This window comes from Varroa destructor, unplaced genomic scaffold (assembly GCF_002443255.2).
Source record: "Varroa destructor unplaced genomic scaffold, Vdes_3.0 BEIS01000001.1, whole genome shotgun sequence".
Classification (NCBI taxonomy): domain Eukaryota; kingdom Metazoa; phylum Arthropoda; class Arachnida; order Mesostigmata; family Varroidae; genus Varroa; species Varroa destructor.
The window spans coordinates 28,132,802-28,157,714 of record NW_019211454.1 but is presented as its reverse complement, the minus strand read 5'-3'; the positions used below and the strand labels follow the sequence as shown (position 1 = coordinate 28,157,714).

Here is a 24,913-nt window from a genome sequence, read left to right as displayed (position 1 = left end):
ATGCAGCCAAAATAGATACATCTGCTCTGCTTCATGTACGAAGTTCTATTGGTTCTTGAACGCTAGCAAGGGCCGAGGATAAACGCGGGAACGATTCAATTATTTGTCAAAAGGAGGCAAATGGTTCAAAAAAATTCAAGTATATTGGAAAATAGATCAGTCTGTTATGAGACTTTGCAACTAGACGCTGCAAGTTCTAATGTTGCTACCATAGCTTTTACTACGTTGAATCTATTAAACTTGTTTTTTGCTTCCTGCTGGACCGATGCAAAATAAGTTATAACAATCCGTTCCAACTAACATCGATTACTTTATTAATAGAAGATCGACTGCAACTAAAGTGGTCCTATGAATTTTGCTTGTCGCTATTGACATATTGGTTCTATGCGATAAGTTCAGTTGCAGGCCATGAATAAGAACTTTAATTAATTTACGTACACAAGATATATTTAACTAAATACAATAAAGATACGACTGAGTAATAGTAATTATTCGATCTTATTCAGGATGTATGCATAAACTAATAAACCTATGATCTAACCATAAGAGACATGACATGGATTTGGAACATTTATACTTGAAATCAATAGTGCTATAGGGTAGGATTTGCTAACGGGGACCTGCGACCGACCTTCCTCGGATCGATCATCTGTTTGACACCTCACGAGAGAACGATTATCAAGCTGACAAATTTCTAACCATAATAATCAGTGGAACATGACGGATCGAGATCAACTGATGAACATTCTTGATTACCATTCTATGACAGATTAAGCTCGATTCCAAATTGCAATAACAATACGCCATGTTCTTACTAAACGTATTTGTTTAACGAAGCCCTGACGACACATGTTTGATTCTAACGCACTTGTCAATATAAAAAAAAAAAAACTGTATGATCGTTGATTTAGCGAAAGTTGTACTATCTCTAATATTTGTCACACATGATTCAAAATGAAAGACATCTATTACTTTGTCCGAACGGCAAGTTGTGTCGTCTGTAAGTAAATACTTCCTATATTATAAAATCGGCTGTTAAAAATGTTGTATATTTTATTGAATCTATATTTTTATTGAACAATTATCCAAACGTGAACGGAAATTCAAAATGCACCATTTCAATACAGACAGCTGGACTACATATGATACCGAAAAACTTTAGAAAAAAAGGCCGATGTGATTTATTCGAAGTACTAAAGATACTTTTATCTTAAAAGTAATTCTTGTGACTACTAGTAACGCCACATTATCATTCTTCTTGACGATGTATAAAAGATCTACGACAGCAACTTTCATATACAATGACATAAACATCTTTACACATTTTTCCCGTGCTCGTTTTGAGCGGTTCATTTGGTCTCCATGTTTATCATCTTCTGACTCAAAATGCTGTGCCGTATCTATCACGTGAATTCAGTGAACGATATCAAATCTCCTGATAACAGTCGCTCAGCAGTCCCGTAATGCGATAAGAGAATACAACGTCATGGACGCGCCTACATAATACGCGATTTGGGAACATTTCATCTGCTGTGGTTCCCTTAGAGTACGTATTCAAATATATTTTCTTATTAGGCTATTGAAGTCCTGGGCCAAAATCAATCTGCAGTGATTATTTTTCATTTTTGCCCCTTACTCAGTTGTTGATCGTCTAATAATACCTCCATAGTGTCATCACATTAAACGTATGCTATTATACATTGTTTCTGCCTGAGGAGAGTTACGGTAGTTGTGGCGCTAGCATGCATATTCTATGCGGTTTTGCATTTAAAAATATATAAATGTTTTAATTATATGAGCATTTGTGAGCTGTCATGCCGCTCGAGGCCAGCCACGTAGGCCCGAACATATACGTGATAGACCTATTTGCTAATGGATGCACTCAATAAATCCTACTCGAATCTTGAAAAAGCATTGCGCAGTACTTTTCTGCTCCACAACTTCGCAATGCTGCCCAATTAGACAATTTCATAACTGCATGCAGAGCAGTTCACCATCTGAATGGTGCTTCAGAATATGTGACGAATATAAGACGAAACCTCGCCGTAACGGATGCTTCGAGAGCTCTTAGATGATTCAGCCGAGCTCTGAAGTCTCGAGGTCAGCAATCTTCCACTTGGACTTGGCACATAATATCTCGTCTTTTAGAAAAATCAATAATGAACGCTGCCCCGCAGGATGTACTTTGTTTGGGTATCATTGGTTCGTTCCAGTTTCCATGAAACGACCCTTAACGAGGAAATCCGCAACAGCAAATTTGTAACTCGATGGGCTGCCCCATAGGAATATACGAGAAATTAAATCATGCTAATCAGCTACTTCCAAATATGGGATGATCTGCGGCGGCAGTAGCAAGAAATTTGCGTTTGACCTCGAATGATTATCATGTTTAGACAAGCAGGGAACTATCTTAAATCTACATTACTGCGGTTCGCGTTGAGAATATGTGGATGTAGAGATTGACAGATACGAAAAAAGTCTCTGGGTCCGAAACCCAGGAAAAGAAAAAGAGAATTAATTAGAATTATACATCATCAACTAGCTGAGCTTTAAATTTATGCACGTTCTTGTATTATAATATATATAAATGCACTTCTTCGGTTTTCTGAATATTCAGTTCGACAGTTGAATCTACGCTCAATGCAATGTGCCTAATTGGAAGGACTATTCAATGGTGGCCATAACCGCTATGACCTATTTCACTGTTAGAGAGATTAGCTGATTTCTTGACAGTAACTTAACAGCTTTATTCAGTCAGGGATGGGCTGCGTGTATCAATATGGCTAGCAACAGCTGCGTATTTCACGCAGAAATTAAAGGGAACAATTAGAAGAGAAAAGCATTGAAGGCATCGTGTTGTTTTCTTCCAGTTGAAACCAACAATGTATAATGTCATAGATAAATTCTTAATATCACGTAAAGTAAATAACATCACGGTTGGGCTTCATTGGTCCGCTTAGCCGACCGATTGCAGACGCATATTTTGGCGGGAGCAGCCGCTCCACAGGAGGATACATCTTACAATCTGAATTGAATCAATGATATTTATTTTCGTGTATAATTCGTCGAAATGCTGATGCTTTCATGTTTAAATAGTAAAATATTTTGAATTGTAACTGCTCTTTAATACTACATTCCTATTTATTCATCCATTTATTTATACAAATTCAATTGTATAGATGAGCGCCGAGTTCATCTAAAAAACACACACGGACGAGTGCAACTGTCGATACCCGTGACCTTATTTCACGAAACGATGTTACATGGAAAATTCGTTTTTAGGACAAACTTGCCTTTCATAATTTGGAACAGTTTAGGTACATTTTCAAGGGCCTGATCAGAAAGGAGCTCGTGGATTAGATTTGCGTGTGATCTGAGCCTGCAATACGCATGCTCTAGATCGACCCGCAAGCGTACTTGTAACAGCTGTTAGTTACATAGCCTTATATTGCACTCTTTTCACGGATTTTATCCATTGACGCGCCATTTTATCGTTGTTACCTTCTCGTTCGGCCTGCATTCGAAAGACGTTACAGTTTTCATTAGCTTTGTTAGTTAGAGACATTGACGATTCAATTAGTTAAAGAACGGTATTTTTTATTGCTGAACGAGCTAAATCGTCAATGCTATGCAAAAACACTGATAGGTTCTAAAAAAAGTACGCAGTGACAGAGATCCGCGGGTCGCGTATCGAGCTACAAAAACGTCCCTTGGCCGGTCCAGTACTTTTAAGGTTCAGTCGTTTTTCTACCTTTTTGATAAAGCACTGGATTAATTTTGGTCACATCCTTCTCGTGCTCGTGCTCGTGCACGGGGTAACGATGTACTTCCATTTCTTGCACGAAAATCAAGAAATCTCGTACACTTGCTCCTCGATGAATAGCAGGGCTAGCGGGCTAACCTGTTTTGGATAATATGTGAAACTGTTAACTGATCCTAACACAAAATAACTGTTACAGTTTAAGATCCACTTTCATTTAGTTCTTTGGAAGGCTTCTCTTTCTTGATGGTAATAAATTTTGCGACAGAAGATTACAGAGGCGTACCTTCCTTCTAACTGACTAGACGTATATTTGCAAAAAGATAAAACACACCATGTCTATCTGTAACGCCCAGTGAATACACAGGCATAATTTAGCTTCTATTTTTCTGTATAGCGGTACTATCATATGCTACTAGCCATATGCAAAGCTGAAGTCTACAGTTCCCCTCTGAAATTGAAGTGACTTTCATATTTAAGGGTAGTGCCATTTTTTTCATCCGTCCGTTTTCCGCCCATCCGTTCTTGAGGAGTAACATATGCGCCAAGGATGATTGTTAAAGGAGCACGACGCCATCTACTATTATCAGCTTTTTGCTTGTCGGAAAGTTAGTTGATAACTTCCGACAAACTATACTCTTTGAATTGTTTAATACACTAACCACGAATGATCGTTTCGTCCTGTGAGAATATGCATGAAATTTAACTATGACATAGGTAAGTAGTGAATTTTTGAGAGAATGCCGGCACTCTGAGGCCGTATGCGCCCGTATGTTTCTCGAATCAGTGTTAAGGCACTGTGAAACGGCCATAAGCGGAACTATTTACTTTTGCGAAATTTTCCTGTGTACTTTTTACGTACTTACTTTTAAAGCATATAGTCTTTTCGAGTGATTCTAATATAGGAACTCTAAAACGATTACGCTTACCTTATCCACTAGCGGATTAACTGAATCCTCACTGGTGGATATGTCAAGAGGGAAAAAAAGAAAACCTATACATAAAATAACATGTAGTTGATTTGAGTTAATAGTAGGATACCGTATAGATCTATCAGTACGTGACGCGATCTCTATTATTTGATCGACTAATCCATGCTAGAGAAGGCGACAAAGCTGGTGACTGAATGCTTTAATCGACACCCGAAAAGTAGATATTTCGGTTGTCGTAGAAAGGATCGTATTGGGTCACGGCAACTGTCATACGGAAGTAATTTACTAAAGCCTGAAGCACTCCTTTGTTACATATTATGGTTTTATATATATTTTTTTCGTACTAGCAGAATAGATCGATATCAATGTACCTATTGGGCCAATGGCAACGAGCCTTGCGGAACGGAGAACTTGGAAGCGCAGTATAGGAGTTCGGCTTAAAATTAATTACGCCATGCGCTTCTGAATACGAAAGGCACTTTTGAATTGCGTTTACTCACCTATAAGATTGATAATCTCAGCTAGCAATCGCTCGGAAGATCTCAAGGTTCTAATGATGTTAAAATTCCAAAGATCTTCTGCGCCGTACCGCACATTGTGACCCGTGCTTTTCCAAGCAGTGTGCGATGGACAACTTGTTCGGTGATATGTAATAATCTTCTTGGGCAATTCTGATCGATTTACCTCACACTTCTCCGCCCTTTTAGGTAACGTAATAATACATTAAGACGAGAAATAGCGCAACCTTGTTCCGATGCAGGTATGAAAATAAATTTGCATAGAAAATGGTACACGAGTACTTTACATCACACCGCTACATAGAATGGCCCATGGCGCCACACGGAAAATTGCAGCCAATTTTTTTAAAATAACGTTTAGTAGTTGTTCGTATTTATTCGATTTGAATCTACGTTTCAGTGTTGATATCAGCCGAAAACTATGGACAAATATCATCATTACACTTCCGGACATTTGCTTTGTTTAACCCGGTAACCTACTATAGGATAGAAATGCTTTAAGAGCCTAAAGTTCGCCGATCTCTCTCTTATTTTGACTTTTCTTACGTTTCTGAGGCGATTCTCAAAAAAACGTTCCCGTTCCTAGCAGTTGCGTTACTATCGATCTGTGTTGATGCCTTTCATTGTGCCATTGCGCTTTCTTTCGTTGTGTCCTGCACGTCCATCTCGAAGAATGGTCGGCGCATATTTTTCGCATTCTTTAAACGCTTTAGCAAGACGCGGAATGTCCTGAAATTAAAAACAGTGATAGTATTTTAAAAATGGAAGAGAGAACTCTGTAATGAAGTGATTCTCAAGGGATGACAAACAAAAATCGGAAAAAAAAGCACTAGTAGAGGGCTATCTGTGCGGTAAAGTAACAGAATCTAGAATAGCGTTGTTGTAGTTCTAAAGGTAGCTAATTTAAGATAATGTCAGACGATTAATGGCAACGTTCCTCAATCAACATTTCAACACCGTAAGCCACATACGACGACAAGATGTTCTATTCTGGTTCGATTATGTCATTCGATAGCTAATTTACCGTAACCACTCTCTGTCAACAGCTATGGGCTTGATGTTTTCTTCCTTGCTAGCAGACGGTAAAGGTATTTTGGAAAATTGGAACTGTCGTTGAGCAATATATATTTTGAAAAATATATCCTTTTTCGAGAAGTTCGCTGTTGACTTTGATGCTGCTATTTAATGTCAAAGATACATCAGGCAATTTTGTTACTTTTCCTATAGTAGACAGTTGTTCGTGCAGACAGCGACTTGCGCACGCGCATAGTTCACGACGATAAACAATAAAATTTATGTACATATGCTCATAGGGATACCTCTATGGATGTTGTATGGAACGTAAATACTTGCGCAGTAGATGAACTATGACTGTGGCGCCATTGTATTGAAAGGCGGCTGATTCAAATAAAAGACTAGACCAAAATTGAAGTGGGAAATGCTGTGATAGACATTAATTTTTAACGAAGCGGTTATCAAGATATGATCTATGCGTTAATACCTAATTGAATGAAATACATTCTTGTTCTCATAATGATACGACTGTGAACCCGCTGGGCTTTACGATGTGGCCCTAAAATGAAGGTGCTTCGAAGCTCGAAACAATGTAGCGGTGCATTACTGTGGAAGGCCGGATTCAAAATAGGATGTTGCGTATAATAAAACAATGTTAACTTGGACAGTCCATGATTAATTCATTCGCTCATAAGCTTAATATGTTAAGAAACACATGCTAACGTGTTGGTCTCTTTCTCAACAGGTTTTTAACGAGCATGAAAAAGACAGAAATTCAGCCACATTCAAGTAGGCACATGTACACTGACAACTAATGAGGAAGAATGGAAATGGCACCTTATCATGTGGACAGCCCTCGTTTTAAGGGCTAGCATGTACTAATTATGCACATTACTGAAAGAAGTTCAACCGCTTCCCGGTTCGTGGGCGGCAACATATTCGATACCGTAGTTCCTTTTCCTAGATCGCCGCCAGGTCAACTTTAATCATGATGTTTTTCATTTGTTGTTTCGATAGAAAGCTAACAGCCACATGTCGATTGTTTTGGATCGATTGTCTGTAGATTGCTATACACGATTCCAAAGGTAACAAATATGCGTTCAACGTCGTTTAGTCAACTTTTTTGTACGGGTAAATCTCCAAAAGATGCATCTATCACTGGGCTAATTCGGGCTGTTTTCCCACACGTCCTCGCAGTACCCACAACTCCCCATTATCGGCACTTACCCTGTTTCGATTATCTCTCATCCAAGTTGCCGTTGCCAGAATGAAATGAGTAGTGTCGATACTGGCACGGGAGTGAGCAGCATCAGCAGCACAGATCTTATAGGACCTACAAGAAAGAACAACGGGCTTAAGGGTAAGCTAGAAGGTACGAGCGTTAGCACCTTTGGTAAGCAGTAGAATATCTACAGACACGCTAGGGCTTCCCCACCGCTGCCGACACAACGTTCCCAATACGCCGCAGCGATCCGGGCCATGAATTATCTGTTGAAATATTCGGCCTGCATGGAGGCGATCTGATACTTGGTGATATGAAGGTTTTGACCATCTGCTGCGGCTGATACAGGGTCACCGGTCGATTACTCTCTGATAACTATTAAGTTCGTATCATATCTATGCATCATGTAACTTCAAAAGATCGAACGTGCTCTTCTGTCGTCAACTATTGACTAAATAATTCGTCTCGTAGATTATTTGCATGATTATATGATTTGGCCTTGTTTCACCTAATATTGATGCCCATGCTATTCTATACTGTCATATCCTTAAATTAATGATATCATTCTAAATAGGCAGATAGAGTATGTAGATTAGAATCCCTAACACTAACATCATTTGTGTATTCATCATTGTGTATGTAGAAAACTGGCTAAGCGGTATTCTAGACAAAGATGGAAAATACGCAACTCCATGGAAATTTATTATAAATGAAACGCCATTAGAATCGCCGAGGTATCTTTGCATAAAGAATTCATCAACACAATTGTTAACGTTCATATGGTGGTGATAGCCCATAACGGTCACTATTTCTTAAAATAATATTTTTTCCAAAATAGTAATCAAAGGATAAATTTTTATAAAATTCTTCTTCTTTTCGTTACTAAGTAACGTAGCCTATAATTGCCTTTGCGTTCATACGAGCCCTACGCAACACCCCAGTAGACCTCTTCCAACCTAGCTACTTTGCATTATTTCGAATCGCAGCTGTGCTTAGAAACGAATCAATTGTTTACGTATTCTTATTAAACGATACAGCGGTCGCTTATTGTCGCACGCTGAGCACCTTAGGCATATCAAATCGCTGGCTGATTTTTGTCACAGCGACGAATGGTGCGGACGATGACAAATGGGTTACTGTGAGGCTGAAAATAACCTAGAAAACGTGCAATCGAATATTCACAACTATTACGGATAGACCTAGCTTTGCGTAAGGCTTGCTAGGCAACCATTTTTTTAGACCATTTAAGATCACCATATAGATCCACTTGTCATTATCGGAACAATATAAGACAGCAAACTCGATTGGGAGTAAAATATTTGATATTATTATTTTACATAGTGTATATACAAATTATCATTTTTAGTGACTAATTTTCGTCTTGACAATCTTGGATGTGGCTGCCGATTTTTTTCGTCTATATATACGTTTAGCAATATAAATCTCAATTGTAACGTGTCAACCGACATTCTGCCCCACGTATAACGTTGAACCTATTTTAGAACTTAAAGCGATAATAAGCAGGGCCCTACAACTGTAGATATAATACATTTTTCTGTTATAGACAATTCTTAATTAAAATAGATGCCCTAATAATAACAATGAGTCTTCAGTAATATCATGACATATTCTTTTCGCTACTATGCTATGAATATCTATTAAATGTAAAGAGATATTTATCTGAAATATAACGAAATAGTCTGTGCTCATTAAAGAAGTAGTCCTATTAAAGAATAGAGAGTACTGCTTCAAGTCGAACCTAGCAGTAACGACTACATCGAACTTATTAGTTTAACATACTTTTCAACGACCTGACACCCTCAACTGTCCAACAAAGTAAACTGTCTAATACCATGTAATAGATCCTTGCTCAAATTCGTTGCGCTATTTTCCCTTTAAGACTTCTACTGAACCCAGCTGGATTGACAGGAGCAGCCGAACTAAAATGCACCTATGCTTTTCATTACGCTGAAGGATTACTGTGAGACGACATATCCCGCTTCAATCTTGCCGGAGAATTCGACATTGGAGATGTCATCGACGATGACGGGGAAGAGGCGGGCGAACGCAGGAACAGAAGCAAGAAAATAAACCGGGTAAACAAGAGCTATTTCCCCTTTTTGTCCCTTTTCTCTTCACTTGCAGTTACTACTACAGCAACAGCAGTGGTCATGGCACTAAGCAGCATAACAGGAAGTACCTCTTGTCTTAGTGTATGCAAGACCGAAATGATAGCGACTGCTGCAAAAAAAGAAAACAGGAGCAACGGCACAGTTCCCCAGCTCGCAACGGTAACTATTCGAAGGCCTTTAGAATTCCTTCCTTAACCGCTTGCGCCATTGCCGGCAAAGAGAGAGAGAGAGAGGAATCAGTTGAAAAAATTCACTGCCAAGGAAATTCTTTTAGTTTGGCTCTTCGACAGACCGTTTCTCTTCGTCGGATCAGCGAGCCATGAGCGGATGGCGAACTAAACGAAATAACGCTGGAGAAGATGTAGGTCTTCTCAACGCTCTGGCCTCCGGAGTTTGCCGCTATCTCCCGCCAGCTTACAACCCCTTGTTGTCTCAGACCAGCAGTGTCCTGCTTCTTCAGTGTTATCTTTGACAACGCTCACGCACACTGGGACGGAACACGACACTATAATGACGTTTCCCTTCATTCTGAGCAGAAGTTGTGCGCGGTGTGGCCAAAGCTGTAGCAACAGAAGTATAAGACAATTGAGCAGGGAATGCCATGAAAATAATAGAGCATTCACTGACTTCTGTTAATAAGCACACGCTAGATCCAAAAATCTCACGGGAGCACCCAGTATAAGGATGGTGGAGCGCATGACACTGATAACTAGATACCTTAGATAGACAATGACCTATTTTTTAGTCGAAATGCGAAAACATATTATGCTTTTATGTGTTTAGACGACAAATCTACAGCAAATTTCGGTTCTATTTAAAGTTGTTTGTGTTCAGTATCATACAAATCGCACACTGGTTGGGCTAACAATTTCTATACACTTAAGGTCTACATATGCCCCATGTCTATCCAACATTACAAAATAACAAATTTGTCTTCTTCCCCATTTAATATGTAATTCACCCGTTACATATTGCCAATGTTGATTTGTTGTGAAAATTCGAATATATTTGTTATCTTTTTTCAGTTTTCATCCCAGACCTTGATATCCCCAACTTCATCTTTCAGACAGATTACTCTGAACAGGGATCCTGACTTACTGAACATGATGTTTTTGTACGTCAAGAAAATTTTTATATGTAAGAATACTTTAACTCACCAAAAAAGAGTTTACTGCTAAGGCTTTTCATACATGCCCGTGCGTGCTTACAGGTCGGATGGTCGTGCGTTTCGGATGTTCGTGTGCATGCAGTTATTGAGATAATCCAAAACATAATGTTATTAGTGTTTTGCTCGAAAGACAATTTTTTATTATCATGACAGAAATGCAATCAAAGTTTAATGGCGGTCATGTACGATTGTCTAATTGGGTCAATGTAAGATTAGAGCTGACTTGTTGTACTTCTTGATAAAACAAATCATACGAAGCGTAATGTTAATTAGGAACACACCGTTCTAAAAATGTGCTATTTTGTATACATTGTTGATAAAATGAGCTCAGCGAGGGATTCAGGATATTTGACTAATTAACAGGATAACGTGAATCTGGGGTCGGGTACTTGAAGTGTTAGTGCGTGTCCAGTACAAGTCACGCGGACGGGCACGCTGATCGATGCTCTCTTGTCCCGCAGATTTGCTCATAAGGTTATTATTAGACAAATATGTGAGTTTGGCCTGCTAGAGTATAGTATTTGGATGGTTAACTAAAAGAATTGATACCTAAGGGCCTTTGATCAACGAACTATAACGTTTTCCCTTTTATTGTACACGTACGTATATTACTCGTAAAATTTAAAAGTGAAAATCTTGTTTGTTTAATTTCAGCAAATGGGACCACATTTATTCAGTAAATTTTTCACGGCTACTTGAAGCGGATAAGTCAGATCTCATCCAACTTGTAAACAAGTCCGGCAATAAGGTATTTATTTATTAAATTGGAATATCTCTTTTTAACCATAACGATTGTCTAAAAGGTCGTTACGTTTTTCTTTGCACTACATATCGGAAGGAGGACACTAGAAGAGTAGTATATTCTTTTCAAACGAGCTGTTTTTATATCAGAAAAAAACTGAATGAAGATTTTTTAAATCCCTGCATTTCTTAAAGAAGTTAGTTCGATTCGGAGAAGTTAGTTCGGATAATAATCCGAAAAAATACACATGTTAACATTACAAATAACTTACTTATTGCAAAATTAATTAACGTTTGTTGAAATGCCGTTGCGTATGAGTATACGACTTAATAGATGAGGTGATTTCATATAAGTTTAATTATTTTAAGTTTGGCGTATGTCTGTTGTAAACCATCTGAAAGTTCAACAATATTGTCAATAAGCATCATGACCTATTGTGAAAACATTGAGATAGCTATTATGAGAATCTAGGTTGAAATATTCGGTACGAGTGCTTTCGAAATTTACGCTTATTTACACCATCAAAAAGTAATAGGTTCTGTATTTTTAGATGATAGAACGGCGTTATCATACTCAGTGAGTAATACAAATAACATTTTGAAGATATCTTATAGTGGATATGAGGGCAGAAAAGGGTAATTTTATATTATAACCATTACATTTTAGTTACCCTACTCCATAGCAGGACAGAGATCGTATCTCAGACGTGGAACTATTGTTTCAAGAGAAACAAGACCTGGTTTAGCCCTAAAGGTTTAACGCACAGGTCAGGTAGACGAAGAAAAACGAATTAAACCTTTTTCAGAAGCACCGATGATTTCATTCAACGGTACTAAAAATATGAATATACAGATAGATAATTTCGAAGTGAGCCAGCTAACCGAAGATAGACCTTCTCAGCGTTACTGGTATGCCACCAAGTTGTTTTTGATGATCTGGATTCTATTTTCGTGATAATCGATCGTTATAGAGGTAAGCCGTGCAACTTGTTCAGTGCCTGATTTAATCAATAGGGTAGAAAAAGAAGATCTATCAATATGTACAGAACAGCTTGCCTGTTCGATTACGCATAATACACATTGAGTTCATTGAAAATGCCCTACCACACTGGATATATTTGGATCGTATTTGGAGTTGCAGAAAACGACGCTTACTTCATATTGTTTTTTATGTGTAGAGCCATGCAGTTGCCTCACTTGGTTCCTTATCTGTTTTAAGGTCTTCATAAAAACATTGTAAAACAATTAATTAGAATACGTTTTCAAATCTCAAAATTCGTATTGATTTTTTTCTAATAATTAATTTTGTTTCGAACGCGTTTATGTGTAGAATTTACATTTTTACAGAACTTAATGAAAAACCATAATGCAAATAACGTAGGCTGCGGACACCTTAATATTGTCTAAAACCTAGAGGCCTGTATTTCACGGGCGTCTGCCTTATTTGGTTTGTGGTGACTTTAATGACGCTGGGCCTGGTTCTTCTCTTAGAGCATTGTATAAGTATTATGCTAGTGGGCTTAGTTGAAAAACACTGTTTGTTGTCAACTTTTGGCGTGATTTACTGGAATATATAATTAGACGAAGAGGTTTGAGGTAATCAATTTAGCTTTACCGATAGTTAGCACTATTTTGTTATGCATGCAGATGAGGCACAGTATGGAGATGTGTATAGCTCATATGAATGAGCATCTTCTGCGCCATGAAATCTTCGCGTACACTGAGGCAGCTTTGCTTCTCGGCTTTCTCCAGCTGAACTTGATGAGTTTTTATCCTAAACACTGCCAGGTGTGCATCTAATCTTTAATGCTTCATTTGCAAATTCGACTATCATAAATCTATTTCAAGTAGCTGGTGTTCTTGGATTCGGCTCTTATCCGGGCCTTATTTCACATATTTGTAACTATTCCATATGTTTCCAGGACATTCAGTTCACTCATTCTAGTCACATCCGGGCCGCGTTGTTTGTGAGTGAGGCGTTGTTTATTAACGTCAATGATTTAGTATAAATAATTCCAGCATCATTATTACGTGGAACGTAAGTCGTGATTGGCACCACAGCACTGAAGAAGATACGTTTTGCTCAGAAGAACCTCGAAGAAAAGTTTTAGAGTAAATCTGAAAAACCTTTACATATATATATAATGTAAATGTAAAAGAATTTCATAATAAAAGATTAGAATAATATATATCAATATAATATATAATAATAAGGTATATATAATTATATATAGCGAAGTACTGATCATAATAAGCACTCTAGAAGAACACTACGTTTTTTAGGTTATTATGAAATAGTGCCCCTCCCCCTGCTCCCCCAGTTATTTATGCAGAGCACAATCTATTGTGATCATAAACCATCTTTAATATTTCAATTAGTGTAAAAAGTCTGTAATCTTCGGCAATCATTTTTGTCAGTCACATGGAGAGCATCATATTGATTGGAACGTAGAGTGTGACAAAAGCGTAAAGTGAAGTAACACAAACTCTTCTTTCTAAAATAAAAATGAATGAAGTTTGCGAGTGGATCAGATTAGTCCTAAAGGTCAAACTGAGTAAGATATCATAAAGCACAGCGAAAGCAAGCGATCCGTGGCCTTGCTAACCAAAGACTTACTGATGAGACCGATAGCCATCGTTAGGTGGCTGACTAAGGAGGTAAAAGCCCCTTACTTAAACCCAGTGACATGATCCGTACCCTATGTATGTAAAAATATAGTCAGCGACCTAAGCTGTTATTTCGATCTCCTCACAAGTTCTTCCGATTCATTTTCACCTCATCTTCGAATAACACTGGATGCCATTGAAATGGCTCGTCGAATTTAGGGGCCGTACGCATAGATATAATACGATACAGAGTCGTAAGTCGAAAAAGGTTGGAGGCGACCGAATGCTTAGCTTGACTAATCTGAGACGGCGACCCCCTACTGATAATGTCGTTTCGCATACTTTTATTGTGATGAGAATATGTCTAATTCTCTATATGAATAGGATCCAATTTGACTAACAAATTAGGACTCTAAATAGAAAGTGCTCAGTGGCATGAACTGGAATGTAAATCAGGTGATTAGGCATGAAAAAAATAATTCAGCAATAAATTTCTACGCCCAGCTTGTCCTCCTGTCCTACGAAGCTGGGCAACAAATACTTCAGACAAGTAGAGGCTGTGTCCAAAGTGGTTATAGTATGCACCGTTGCGAGAAATCATTAGACGGATGCAAGATCGCTGTCATTTAGGATAGGCTGGCTGTTCGACAGATTTCAAAGTGGTGACACTTTGCTTTTGCTTTTTTCTAAAGCCAGTTATGTTCAATCAGGTAATCTTCGTCTGATCTAAGGGGTAGAATTTGCGAATCTTCAATTCAAACAGTAAGCTTCTCTACTGGGTACATATACTAGTCAAAAATCTATGTTGAAACATCAGCTCTCCTGTTTACTCTTCTCTATTTGCATCGGTGTAGCAAGAGTGAATTCGAAATAATTGCTTGATCAGCACAACGGTAGAAAGCTGCAGCGAATATTCGACTGTCTTTTTGAACTTACGACTGAACGCAATCCGCCTTCGCGGGCGTGTCGATGTGTATCGTTATTATTGGCCATTAGATTCAAAAGGTACTTAACGTCTATTTCTGTATGGGCATCTTTTCTGGGTTTTTCACAAATCATATTGGCAAAATGGAGTCAGCTTTGGGGGACCGAAACCGTATGGTCTGCGCCTTCCGGACCACGATCAGAGTGTCCTCGGTCGTTTCGCTATGAGAAAACGCTGCACAGTATGTGTTTGATAACTTATCCATGTGCCAATCTGGCAGAATAACTACTATATGCATACATATATTCAATTCGCTATTTAAATATGGCTTGAACTTTCCAAGGAGCAAGTTCTTAATTAAACCACAACTAAAGTTATGTAAGATATCAAACTTCGGAAGACTATTATACTAATGAGATTGACTAACATGGCGCAACGGGATCCTCACAAAACACAAACTGATTTATTAAACTGGTTGTAGAGATAGGAGTGCTGTGCGATAGTTCCCGCGATTAAACGAATCGAAGCTAAACAATAATAACTATAGACAGGTATAAAATTAAGCTTTGAACTAATGCTATTAAACATTTTATTTTCTCAATATGTATCAACGGCGTTGTCACAGATAAACAGTTCTAGTTTTAATGCGTTCATACGTTTTTCTGATCCAAACTCACTTTGGATCGCGTCAAATGCTTACGTCCCTGTTATTAGTTTTGCGTTACATCCACTGTATTTAGCTGCTAAGTGCAACTTATACATTGCTGTTCCCAGTAGCAAACTCCCAGTTCATTACGTGGTTATCGGCCGTTTGTTTCTGAGGTTGAAATAAATTATAAATTTTTATCGCGAACAACCGAGCCCCTAAGAGCATGGAGTCTGGCGAATGTATATATAAGGAAATCATGTCCGCTAGGCACACAGTCGCCTAATCATCCAAGTACAATGCAGATTCTTTTTCCGTCGGAGGACTTCTAATTGTGCCTGAGGTTCAGCTCCTAATTGATTACGCTTGGAAAAAATCATTTTCAAGACTTCATATTGACCCGAATATATATCAGTCAAAATATACTTTGCTCGTTTGGAAACCTTTGTAGGTGTTCACAGGGCACAGATCTATACGAAACGGGTTAAAAGGACGAAACTCCTAATGTGGGCACTCGTGTAGGGTATCCAGCTGCTTCCTTACTAAAATAATATCTTACACACCTATGCAGAGCTACGTGCGTCTGCAGTGTGGATATTGAGTGCACGTAGTATGTGTATAAAAAAAGGTTTAAAATAGGTTCGAGGTGGAAGAGACTGTCGTACGCAATGAGCGAGAGAACATTTCTCCGTACAAATCTGGAGATTTTTTACGTTTAGGTGTTATTCGAAAGCCGTATAATACTGGCCTATTATTCACGCAAATAACACTGTCAGCTAAGGAGACTATCATTGATGAAACGCCGTTTCTCGTTTGCAGTAACGTAATATCAAATTGATCCATAGGTCAAAAATTGATCCTTAGATGCATGGTAGCCGAGCTGTGAAAGATGCCAACTATTCACACCTCGCCATTGATGGGGCAAGTGTCATGGAACACTAAACTTTATTTTCAATGACTTTTTCCAGATCTGCATGAGTAACCATTGCATCTTATTCAGGTATTAATTCCGGAAAGAAACATACTAATTTTTGATAACGATAGATACTCGACCGCCCTATCGCAAGGAACAAAAAATAAGAGAAACATATATAGCTGTGGGTTTATCTGTTATAAGAATTCAATATTTGTAGCCGAAACTCTTTCGTAAAGTAAATCCAGCAACAGTAAATGTTGCTTTGTACTGCGTCACAAGCCACATATACGTTACTTTATATACATATAGATAAATTTTAAATATGTATATAAAAATAAAGTTATATCTTAGCGATCAGTTTATTCAGCGACTCTCTGGTCAGAGGGCATATAATGAATTAGGGTCCATAGAACCAGCGTTTTTCTAATCTGTACCTTGAGGAAAGCTTTAGAATATGGAACGCATCAATGATTCATTATCGTTATGTTGCGTCAGGTATATTAAGGAAATACAAAGACGGCCTAAGACAAAGGAAGCGATGTGAACAGTCGGAACATACAAACAGATCTACCACTCAGGTGTCTATTGCTATGAAAATGATTGTTTTCCTGTATAAAAAAAACTGAAAACGCTCACTGTTGAAATATAACAAATAGGCAGACAGTTTTGTTTGCTTTTTATACTTGCGAAAGATGCCGATAGTAACATGTGGTGGCCCACTTGAAACAGAAGAAGCTTTTGTATATACTGCAATTTATATAGTGTCGATTTCCATTCTGAAATTTCAAATCACTTTATTTAATGCAATGTAAAGCTGACTTTAATTGAAATGACTGAACGACTGATGAATTCACAATGCCGCCGCTGCCGCCGCCGTCGCCGTCGCCGGCGCGTTAATGAATCAAGTTCATATGAGAAGCGATCAGAATTGTTTACCAGTACTAAAAAGGTCGCGATAGTCGGCGATGTATATATACGTACTTCACTTATGTATGCTAGTTTGCGACGAATGAAGACAAATATGAATGTATCAAGAAGACTGCAATATTTGTTTATGGCATCAAACAGGTCAGTCATCGTAGCTGAACACTCCCAGGTTAAACTAAGATGAAATGTTGAAGAACGTGGGCACAACAATTGTGTCTATGCGCTCAGATTTTTTCCGCTGAAACGTGTTTCTCAATGAAGAATAGTTAATAATGTAAAAATAAATTCTACACTCGTTTGGCCAACTATAAATATACCACTAAAGTAATGAAATATTCCGTTTAAAGTATCTTTGCATCAGATCATTTCAGGCGTACTGCCAAAATAGACATAGGTTTCGCAGCTTTTTTACTGCATACGATCCTATTAATGTAAGTGCGACTGACTAAACACTTCTAGACGCATCGATGCGCACAGCCGTGCCGTCTGGTCGAGCAACGTTTTATCTGATGGCTGTGTAAATTGGTCGACCAGTGGAACGTCCGCGTTATTTTCTGGCTTGTTCCTCTATATTACCGGAACGGCATATTAGATGCAAACCTACGAGATGATTGGATTAGAGCGCGTACCAAACCGCTCAACGTAGGAACCGTAATACCAATAACGCGTCGTCAACGCATTAGTAGCGTCAGAACTTAAACTGTGACACCAACCAGCATTCGAATATGTTCGTTTAAAAAACGAAACCTATATTTTCGTTCGTTTTGTAACCGTTCTCTATAGTACACTTCTCACAATGGCCATATATATAACGAGGAATATAGGAAGATTAGTGTCGATCGACAAGACAACTTACAAGAGTCAGTCTTAAGTCGTAAGTGACTGGGAAGTTTTTGTTAGCAGTGCTGTTAATAGTCTGTCTAGTTTAAGTTGACGGCGCCTCGCGATACACGAACAAGGTCAACCACCGAGGCAATTCTGAAGGCATTACGATATCGCAGTTACTAACTTAGCTAAATTCTACAGCGATAACGCCTGGTAATGATTCCCTGAATGAATTAAAAAAAAAAACATACTAATAATATAAATTTTTGTACATTGTTAAAAATTGTACATTTATTAATTTACCTTGCAGATTTGATAGTCCACCGGTCCGTGCAGGCCTGTACGACATAGCACCAATCTTTGGTTTCGATGTTGTATGATTCCATTGGTCGAACAGACAGCTGTCAGCTACACTATGCACGTCGTCGTGTGGTAATCGACCAATGTCATTGGCTACAAACGAATGGGATCAGAGAACCAGAAAACTCTAGCCGGCCTGTAGGGCAGCATTCAAATATTCGCGGCATCGTGGCAAATGCTTTATTTCTTACTCGCCGACAAGTCGACCGATGAAGAGTAACGAAAGCTGTTACAAAGGCTATCATGTGTTGACAAGTACGACATGATTAGCTGAAAAACAGAACAGGTTGTATCTGAGCAAAGCGCGCAAACTCACAGACTGGTCATTACTTGATTAGCTAGCTGCACGGTCTAAGACGAGTCGTCTGATACACTTCTACTGCTGGCTTCAAATCATCCATATAGATGTCGTTCTTCGCTGTCATCGTGTTCTTAGTTCCGGCCTTCTGTCTTACTCGTTATCACTTTCGCCCGACTCTCTGATCAGTATCTGCATAAGTGATTTGTCCGGGGCTGTCGCCACCCCGCTAGAACCCGGGGCAAAATTGGACGTAACCGGCCATATCATCGTTACCCATAACCCTCAGATTCGGTCACTGTGATTTGCGGCTGTGTGGTACGGTTGGACTCACTCTATGGACCATACTACTAGCAGTTGTAAAACGGCGATCCGTGCGCGAAAGCTAGATCTCACTTAGTAGAATGCTTAATATAAAATCCTCGCGCAGTCTGGTGGGTAAATGGAATGGCTACCGCTACGCCCATCGAACTATGCAGTAACTAAGAACAAGTTCATATTTTATGAAATACTTTTCAATAACATTATGATAGACGGAAAATACATGGATTACAGGTTTAAAGAGCTGTAAACACAAAGCACAAGTACTCTTTCAAAGTTTGACAACAAATGTTAGCCACAAAAACGTGTACCATTTCGCACGCATAGCAAGGATTGTCTTAATCGAGGAGTGTAGAATGAAAAAACCTACGGCAAGTGTATTTCTCGATGCATTTATTGGTTTCTCAGCCTATTGCATGTCTCATAAAGCCAAAAGGAACTGGGTTGGGTCGGTCATTACTACGACATGAAGTCCCTTTCCCTGTAATCAATTTACTATATACAGAATGTTGTATACCGAAATACCCTACAAGAGCTGGCCATCTGTAACTTCTAAGCTCCCTCTCCTCAAACAAGAGAACAGCTGTATGCAAATGATCTTAGCTTAGGATCTAATATCCCCAAGCAGGTTTATAGTGTACAATACATAAATAATAATTATGTTAGGCTGTCAATGAATGCAATGTGTCTAAGGAAAACGGTAGTCGTTAGTGTCATAATCATAATGGGGCACAATCCAGCCGGCGTATTCGAGGTCTCGCATGAAGTCGCAAGCCATACATCGTTCATGAAAGGTAAATGAGTCTCCTGATGGGCACACGTAGTCCAATGGGTGACATTCCACTACGAGACACCTGTGCAACCCAGTCCAATCAAGAGACAGTATTGAGAAAGAAAACCCCTGCGTTATCTAACCAATATATCTATTCATGTTAAAATGAACTTGATGGATGAATAAGTTTGCGCCAACACAGATGCATCTAGCACATGCTATCATGAAGGCAACAAAGGACAAAGAGAAAATTGTATTCTGTTAGAGCTCTTCATGGTAACTGAAAGATATAAATCGTATGCCAAGTGTCATATATGATAATTCTAAAAGCATGCGAGCAACATGACCATGCTGTGCAGTGCTTAGATGCCTCATTTGTGATCCGTACCTCAAATTGCATAGAATAACTCTGTTTGGCCACTCAGCTAAAGTGGTCACGCTTGATCTTATCAAAGCAGAAACCACTGAACTTCGTGCAGCTCTATACCTAGTTCTGCTCGAATTTTCCAGAATGTGCGATCTAGCCAAGTCGCAAAATAACCAATTAAAGTAGACGGACAATTGACTCACGCGTGCGTGCTCGTTAGCCGGAACGGCATCAAGTCGGACAAACAACGTCAATGTTTTTGCAAGAAGCAAGATGTTCGGAACGTTAAGCAGACTACAATTCTATGGATTACCCCCAAAGAAAACGTTTTTATTTCAGAAATCTAAGAGCTCCTGACGTAAGCATCGGCACACTACTAATAGTATGTGTCTTCATGACACTAGTCACATACTTGACCTGGAGTTTAGAACGTCACTTTGAGCTTGCACTGTCTTTCTTTCCTAAATTAGGGCGTGTTCGCTTTATTTAGGCCTAATTCTAGGCAGCATTCAAATTCCTATTGAAACTGACGCACAAATATGTATTCAGAGAAAATTGAAAAAGAAAACATTACTTGGCTGGCTATCTTCCGAAAAATCAAAACGTGCTCCTTACCCTTTAGGATTGTGTATTGTTTGATAATTTTCTACTTTGATGCCTATATGCTATGTTGTTATCAGAGCGAAGGAAAACTGATGTTTGTGACACAACTCACGCCAGGCACTGAGCTGTATCACCAGGATAAGCAGCAGGGCCTGCTGATTTGGCCTCCAAGCTTAAAATGGAAAAAGACCCAATCACCAAAGTTCGACACTCGCACAATTTATTTAAAGGGTCACGTATACCTGTAACCTGCGTGCCAGTCGATCCTGCCTTCCGGCCAGCCCTTCGGAAAGCAGTATCTCTCCCGAAGAACTGCTCTAGGTGTATCTGTAAATAGCAAACGTTGATACTCTAACTGTTATTGCTGAATTACTCAAATGCCTATTTATCTATGCGAGCAATTTTTCATTGTTTCATTCAATATTTCCTCATTGGCAAGTTTCTAACTGTAGCATTTGAAAAGCCTCTCTAGGTAAAAAGGTAGTGCAACAAGAATACTATATATATGCACTACGCAGGCTGCCTTATTGAGAAACGAACTACTAGATACTACACCCGGAGTCAGTATTTAAATGACGTCGTTTATATCGGTAGTCATGAATATCCTATGTACTTATTATTATTAAGGGTGGTCAGATGCTGTGCGATCGAAAATTCGGCATGGATTTTATGCAATGATTTATTGCTATATTATATATTGCTCAATGATGAACGCGAATAATTAAATATAAACACGTTATATTAATATTTTTTATAATTTTTAATTTAACACAAAAAGTAGTATATCAGCAATGAGAAGCAATACGCAATAAGGTTAACTTACTTAATGAGTATGATGATCTTGGAGGATCGCCAAATGTCTCTCCCCATGAATTTACCTCTGGCCGACGCACCAGTTTTAATTGAGAACTGGATACGATTAAAACTACAGCCAGGGCTAAACTGAACATCCATGAAGGGCGTACCATGTCAGCAAGGTGCATATATAGATCAACTCACTGCGGATAGAAGTAAAGAACATACTTAATAAGTAATAAGAATACTTACTTTCAGATATATTATACGCACTAATGAAATTATTAATTATTATTTTTTACGATTTCGTAACCGTACAGCGAGCTATTCGAGATACGGAAGCTAAATTCGTGTATACACAGGTATCATTCATGCAACAAATTCTCATTATGTCATGCTCCTAGATCAAATGTATAAGTTACTCTTCTTAAGTGTTCTCAATGTCTTCTTTCCTTACCAGCTATCACTGCCTAGCTTAAAAATGCACCCCAATCTAAATTTTCAAATTTGGCTATATGCACGAATCTTTTGCTGTTTGTTAATCGACTCGTTTACGCGTTGAACTCAACTACATCTTCATAAATCACTAAGTTCTGCTAAACTTACGCAACGCACTGATCCGCATAGTAAATCACAGAAAATCACTATAAAAGCTGAAAATACTGCAGAGAAATAGAAATGAAATAGATTTTAATGTTAACCTTGCGCTTGTGTGCTATGACAACTCTCAAAGTTCTGGTTTCCAGTTGGTTAGTTGAGATTTACACTAGACCTGCAGGAACAACCGAAGCAGTCAAGTGATATCCTACAGCTCGCCTTCTCCATTGAAAATAATGACAGCCCTCTAACCCTGCTTCTCAGCTTCTGCGGGGCCATGGTGGCCCTCAATAGCTAACTCTTGCCCGGTAAATGACAACGTATTATCGTTTCTGATATAGCGATGGTTACCTACGCTGGAATTCAGCCTTGGCGTACCCTAATGTATCGTCGACGTAGTGGAGATAGCGGCGGAAAATCTGCAAGTCATCAAAAGGCCCAGTCAGCTTCCGGGAGCTTTCCGGACACCGCGCGTCATTGCGTCGCATCTCATTCAAGTCATCAACTACTGAACTGGAGACGCCACGTTCGAATGGGGTTCCCTTAGCTAAATATCAGTCGTTTCCGCCGATCACAGTCACAGGATACGCGGTAGCTATGTCACATCAACCGTTCATCCTACAGTAATCGACAATTATATGCACACGATCATATGTCGGCACGTGATAAGCAGGCTGCCTGATATTCTATATATGGGGCCTGCAAAATTTGTGCGATAGGTTCAGTATTTTTGATTATCTACTGAATCAGTTGCTTGAGCCGTTTAATGCCAGGGATTCTGTCGTGCTGTGGGTACTCGATAGGAAGTTACCACTTGGCGCCTGAAAAAGCTAGGTAAAACGGATCAGGCGTTAAAGTATCGATGCTGTTAACTTATGAGAGATAAATCGAACATCTGAGACTAATTCGACTAAGAAAAACGTGCACATAGGCGTATCACCCTGGCAGATGAATGTCAGGTTTGCGCAATATTTTTTTGCTATCGGTTGTCTTCAAGATTGATACTGACCGATTATTAAACACGGTGAACTTAAAGGTTACATATGACCTAACCGTTTCCCGACGTTCCAGCGGTCATTCTTACAAATTGAGCCTTGGAAAATACCGCGACAATATCGGACGAGCCAGAGATATATAACGCATACATAGTAATAGTATACAAATCTTTGCATAATTGTTGGATCTCAATAAGCTTCTGTGTGCTGATATTTAACGACCTCGAATCGTCTCGCCATTTTCTGCGTACTATTCAAGAATGTATAGTCTCTTTTATGGTACAGTCACTAAAAGCCGCGAGTGATAGGTGTAGTTGTGGCAGCAGTTTTAGAGATGTCAATACGTAGTAACTTATATAAATATATGGAAAGGAAAATTTACTTAGGGTGCAGATGCCTAATTTATTAGCAATAAGAAATATTTGTTGTTTCTGTAACAACTCTGCGGCCACCGACACACATCATCGGTACCGCTAAAACCGGTACCGGTAAAATTGTAACCGCTTAAACCATCATTGGATGTAACTGGACAAAAAACAACGCTTGGCTAGTTGCGATAAACCGACAAAGAAGACAAATCTATAGTTAAAAAATCACAGTGCTCGATAATACAAATATAAGGTCTTCTTTAGAGCTGCGGACGCCTAGTCTACCGGCAACACAGGTTACCTATGTGTTCCTGTTTCGCCCACGAATCTGCCGCCTTCGGCACAGTATAATCGTTTGTCAATTTTACGCACTTCGTGTAATGTCTGGCCATCTAATGTCCGTTTATGGATTTGTGAAGATGCTTGCTTGTGAGTATAGGTGCGTGGAAAATCGCTTTTAGGCGGTATGCCGATAAAGTATAGTAGGTTTCATTGGGTTTATGTTCAATTCGGGGAATCTCGCTAAAAATAAAACATACTTGTGGATTCAGGAACCAGATTTTTGTTCTTCATAAGAAACAGTAAAGGTGAACTGCAACAGTTTTCTCGTGCCGCTACCCCTACAACTTTTTGAACACAGTTATGAGCAAAGTGTATTTTTGGACACTCCCTTCAACTTCCGCTTCTCCCTAGCGGAAAACAGGGAAAAGGGTATGTGCGAATTTTATCGGAATTTGTGTTCATTTATATATATATTTTTTATCTACTTATTATAGTAATTTATAAAGAGATTGTACTACATACTAAACCATAAGTTCCAGGTAAGCTACGAGTAGAAAAATCGCGAAAGTAACAGGGTTCGTGGCAGCTTCTGACATGGCCCATTGTTTCACACTTACCAACTAATATGATCTAAATACCATTAGGTATTATGTCAAGCAGCATGTACCGAAGCGTGTCTATGACAGGATTCACAAATGGGTCATCTTGAATGTTCTTACGATTTGAGGCTAGGATTTACCGTTTAATCTAATGTGAATTAACTGTAGCAAAAGAAAACGAAACGAAACTAGTAGCTACAACGACTTTATTTCGATGTAATAA

General features: G+C 38.9%; 1 protein-coding gene across 11 annotated transcripts; it reads right to left on the bottom strand.

Annotated features, from left to right (window-relative positions):
* Positions 1-290: 290 nt before the first annotated feature.
* On the bottom strand, positions 291-24,475 carry LOC111242948 (uncharacterized). Of its 11 annotated transcripts, XM_086987441.1 has the most exons (8): positions 22,825-24,427; positions 21,878-22,052; positions 21,297-21,381; positions 7,452-7,557; positions 5,757-5,939; positions 5,193-5,392; positions 3,752-3,901; positions 291-3,514 (listed from the first exon to the last, which is right to left on the bottom strand). In XM_086987441.1, the coding sequence occupies exons 2-5, from the start codon at positions 22,035-22,037 to the stop codon at positions 5,808-5,810; spliced, it is 483 nt and encodes a 160-aa protein (XP_086843567.1). In that variant the 5' UTR covers positions 22,038-22,052; positions 22,825-24,427; the 3' UTR covers positions 291-3,514; positions 3,752-3,901; positions 5,193-5,392; positions 5,757-5,807. The 11 variants fall into 11 exon arrangements, with proteins under 11 accessions (XP_086843567.1, XP_086843582.1, XP_086843575.1 ...); XM_086987456.1 differs by having other exon boundaries at positions 291-3,901; positions 22,798-24,475; XM_086987449.1 differs by having other exon boundaries at positions 291-3,901; positions 22,802-24,473.
* Positions 24,476-24,913: the final 438 nt, after the last annotated feature.

What these genes read in the sequence shown, in the direction of transcription:
- LOC111242948 (XM_086987456.1), bottom strand. Translation starts at nt 22,037, where the DNA reads ATGCACCTTGCTGACATGGTACGCCCTTCATGGATGTTCAGTTTAGCC. An exon ending in AAGATCATCATACTCATTAA is followed by an intron (nt 21,382 to 21,877) that starts GTAAGTTAACCT and finishes TGCTATTTACAG; the next exon opens with ATACACCTAGAGCAGTTCTT. An exon ending in GACTGGCACGCAGGTTACAG is followed by an intron (nt 7,558 to 21,296) that starts GTATACGTGACC and finishes TCTTTCTTGTAG; the next exon opens with GTCCTATAAGATCTGTGCTG.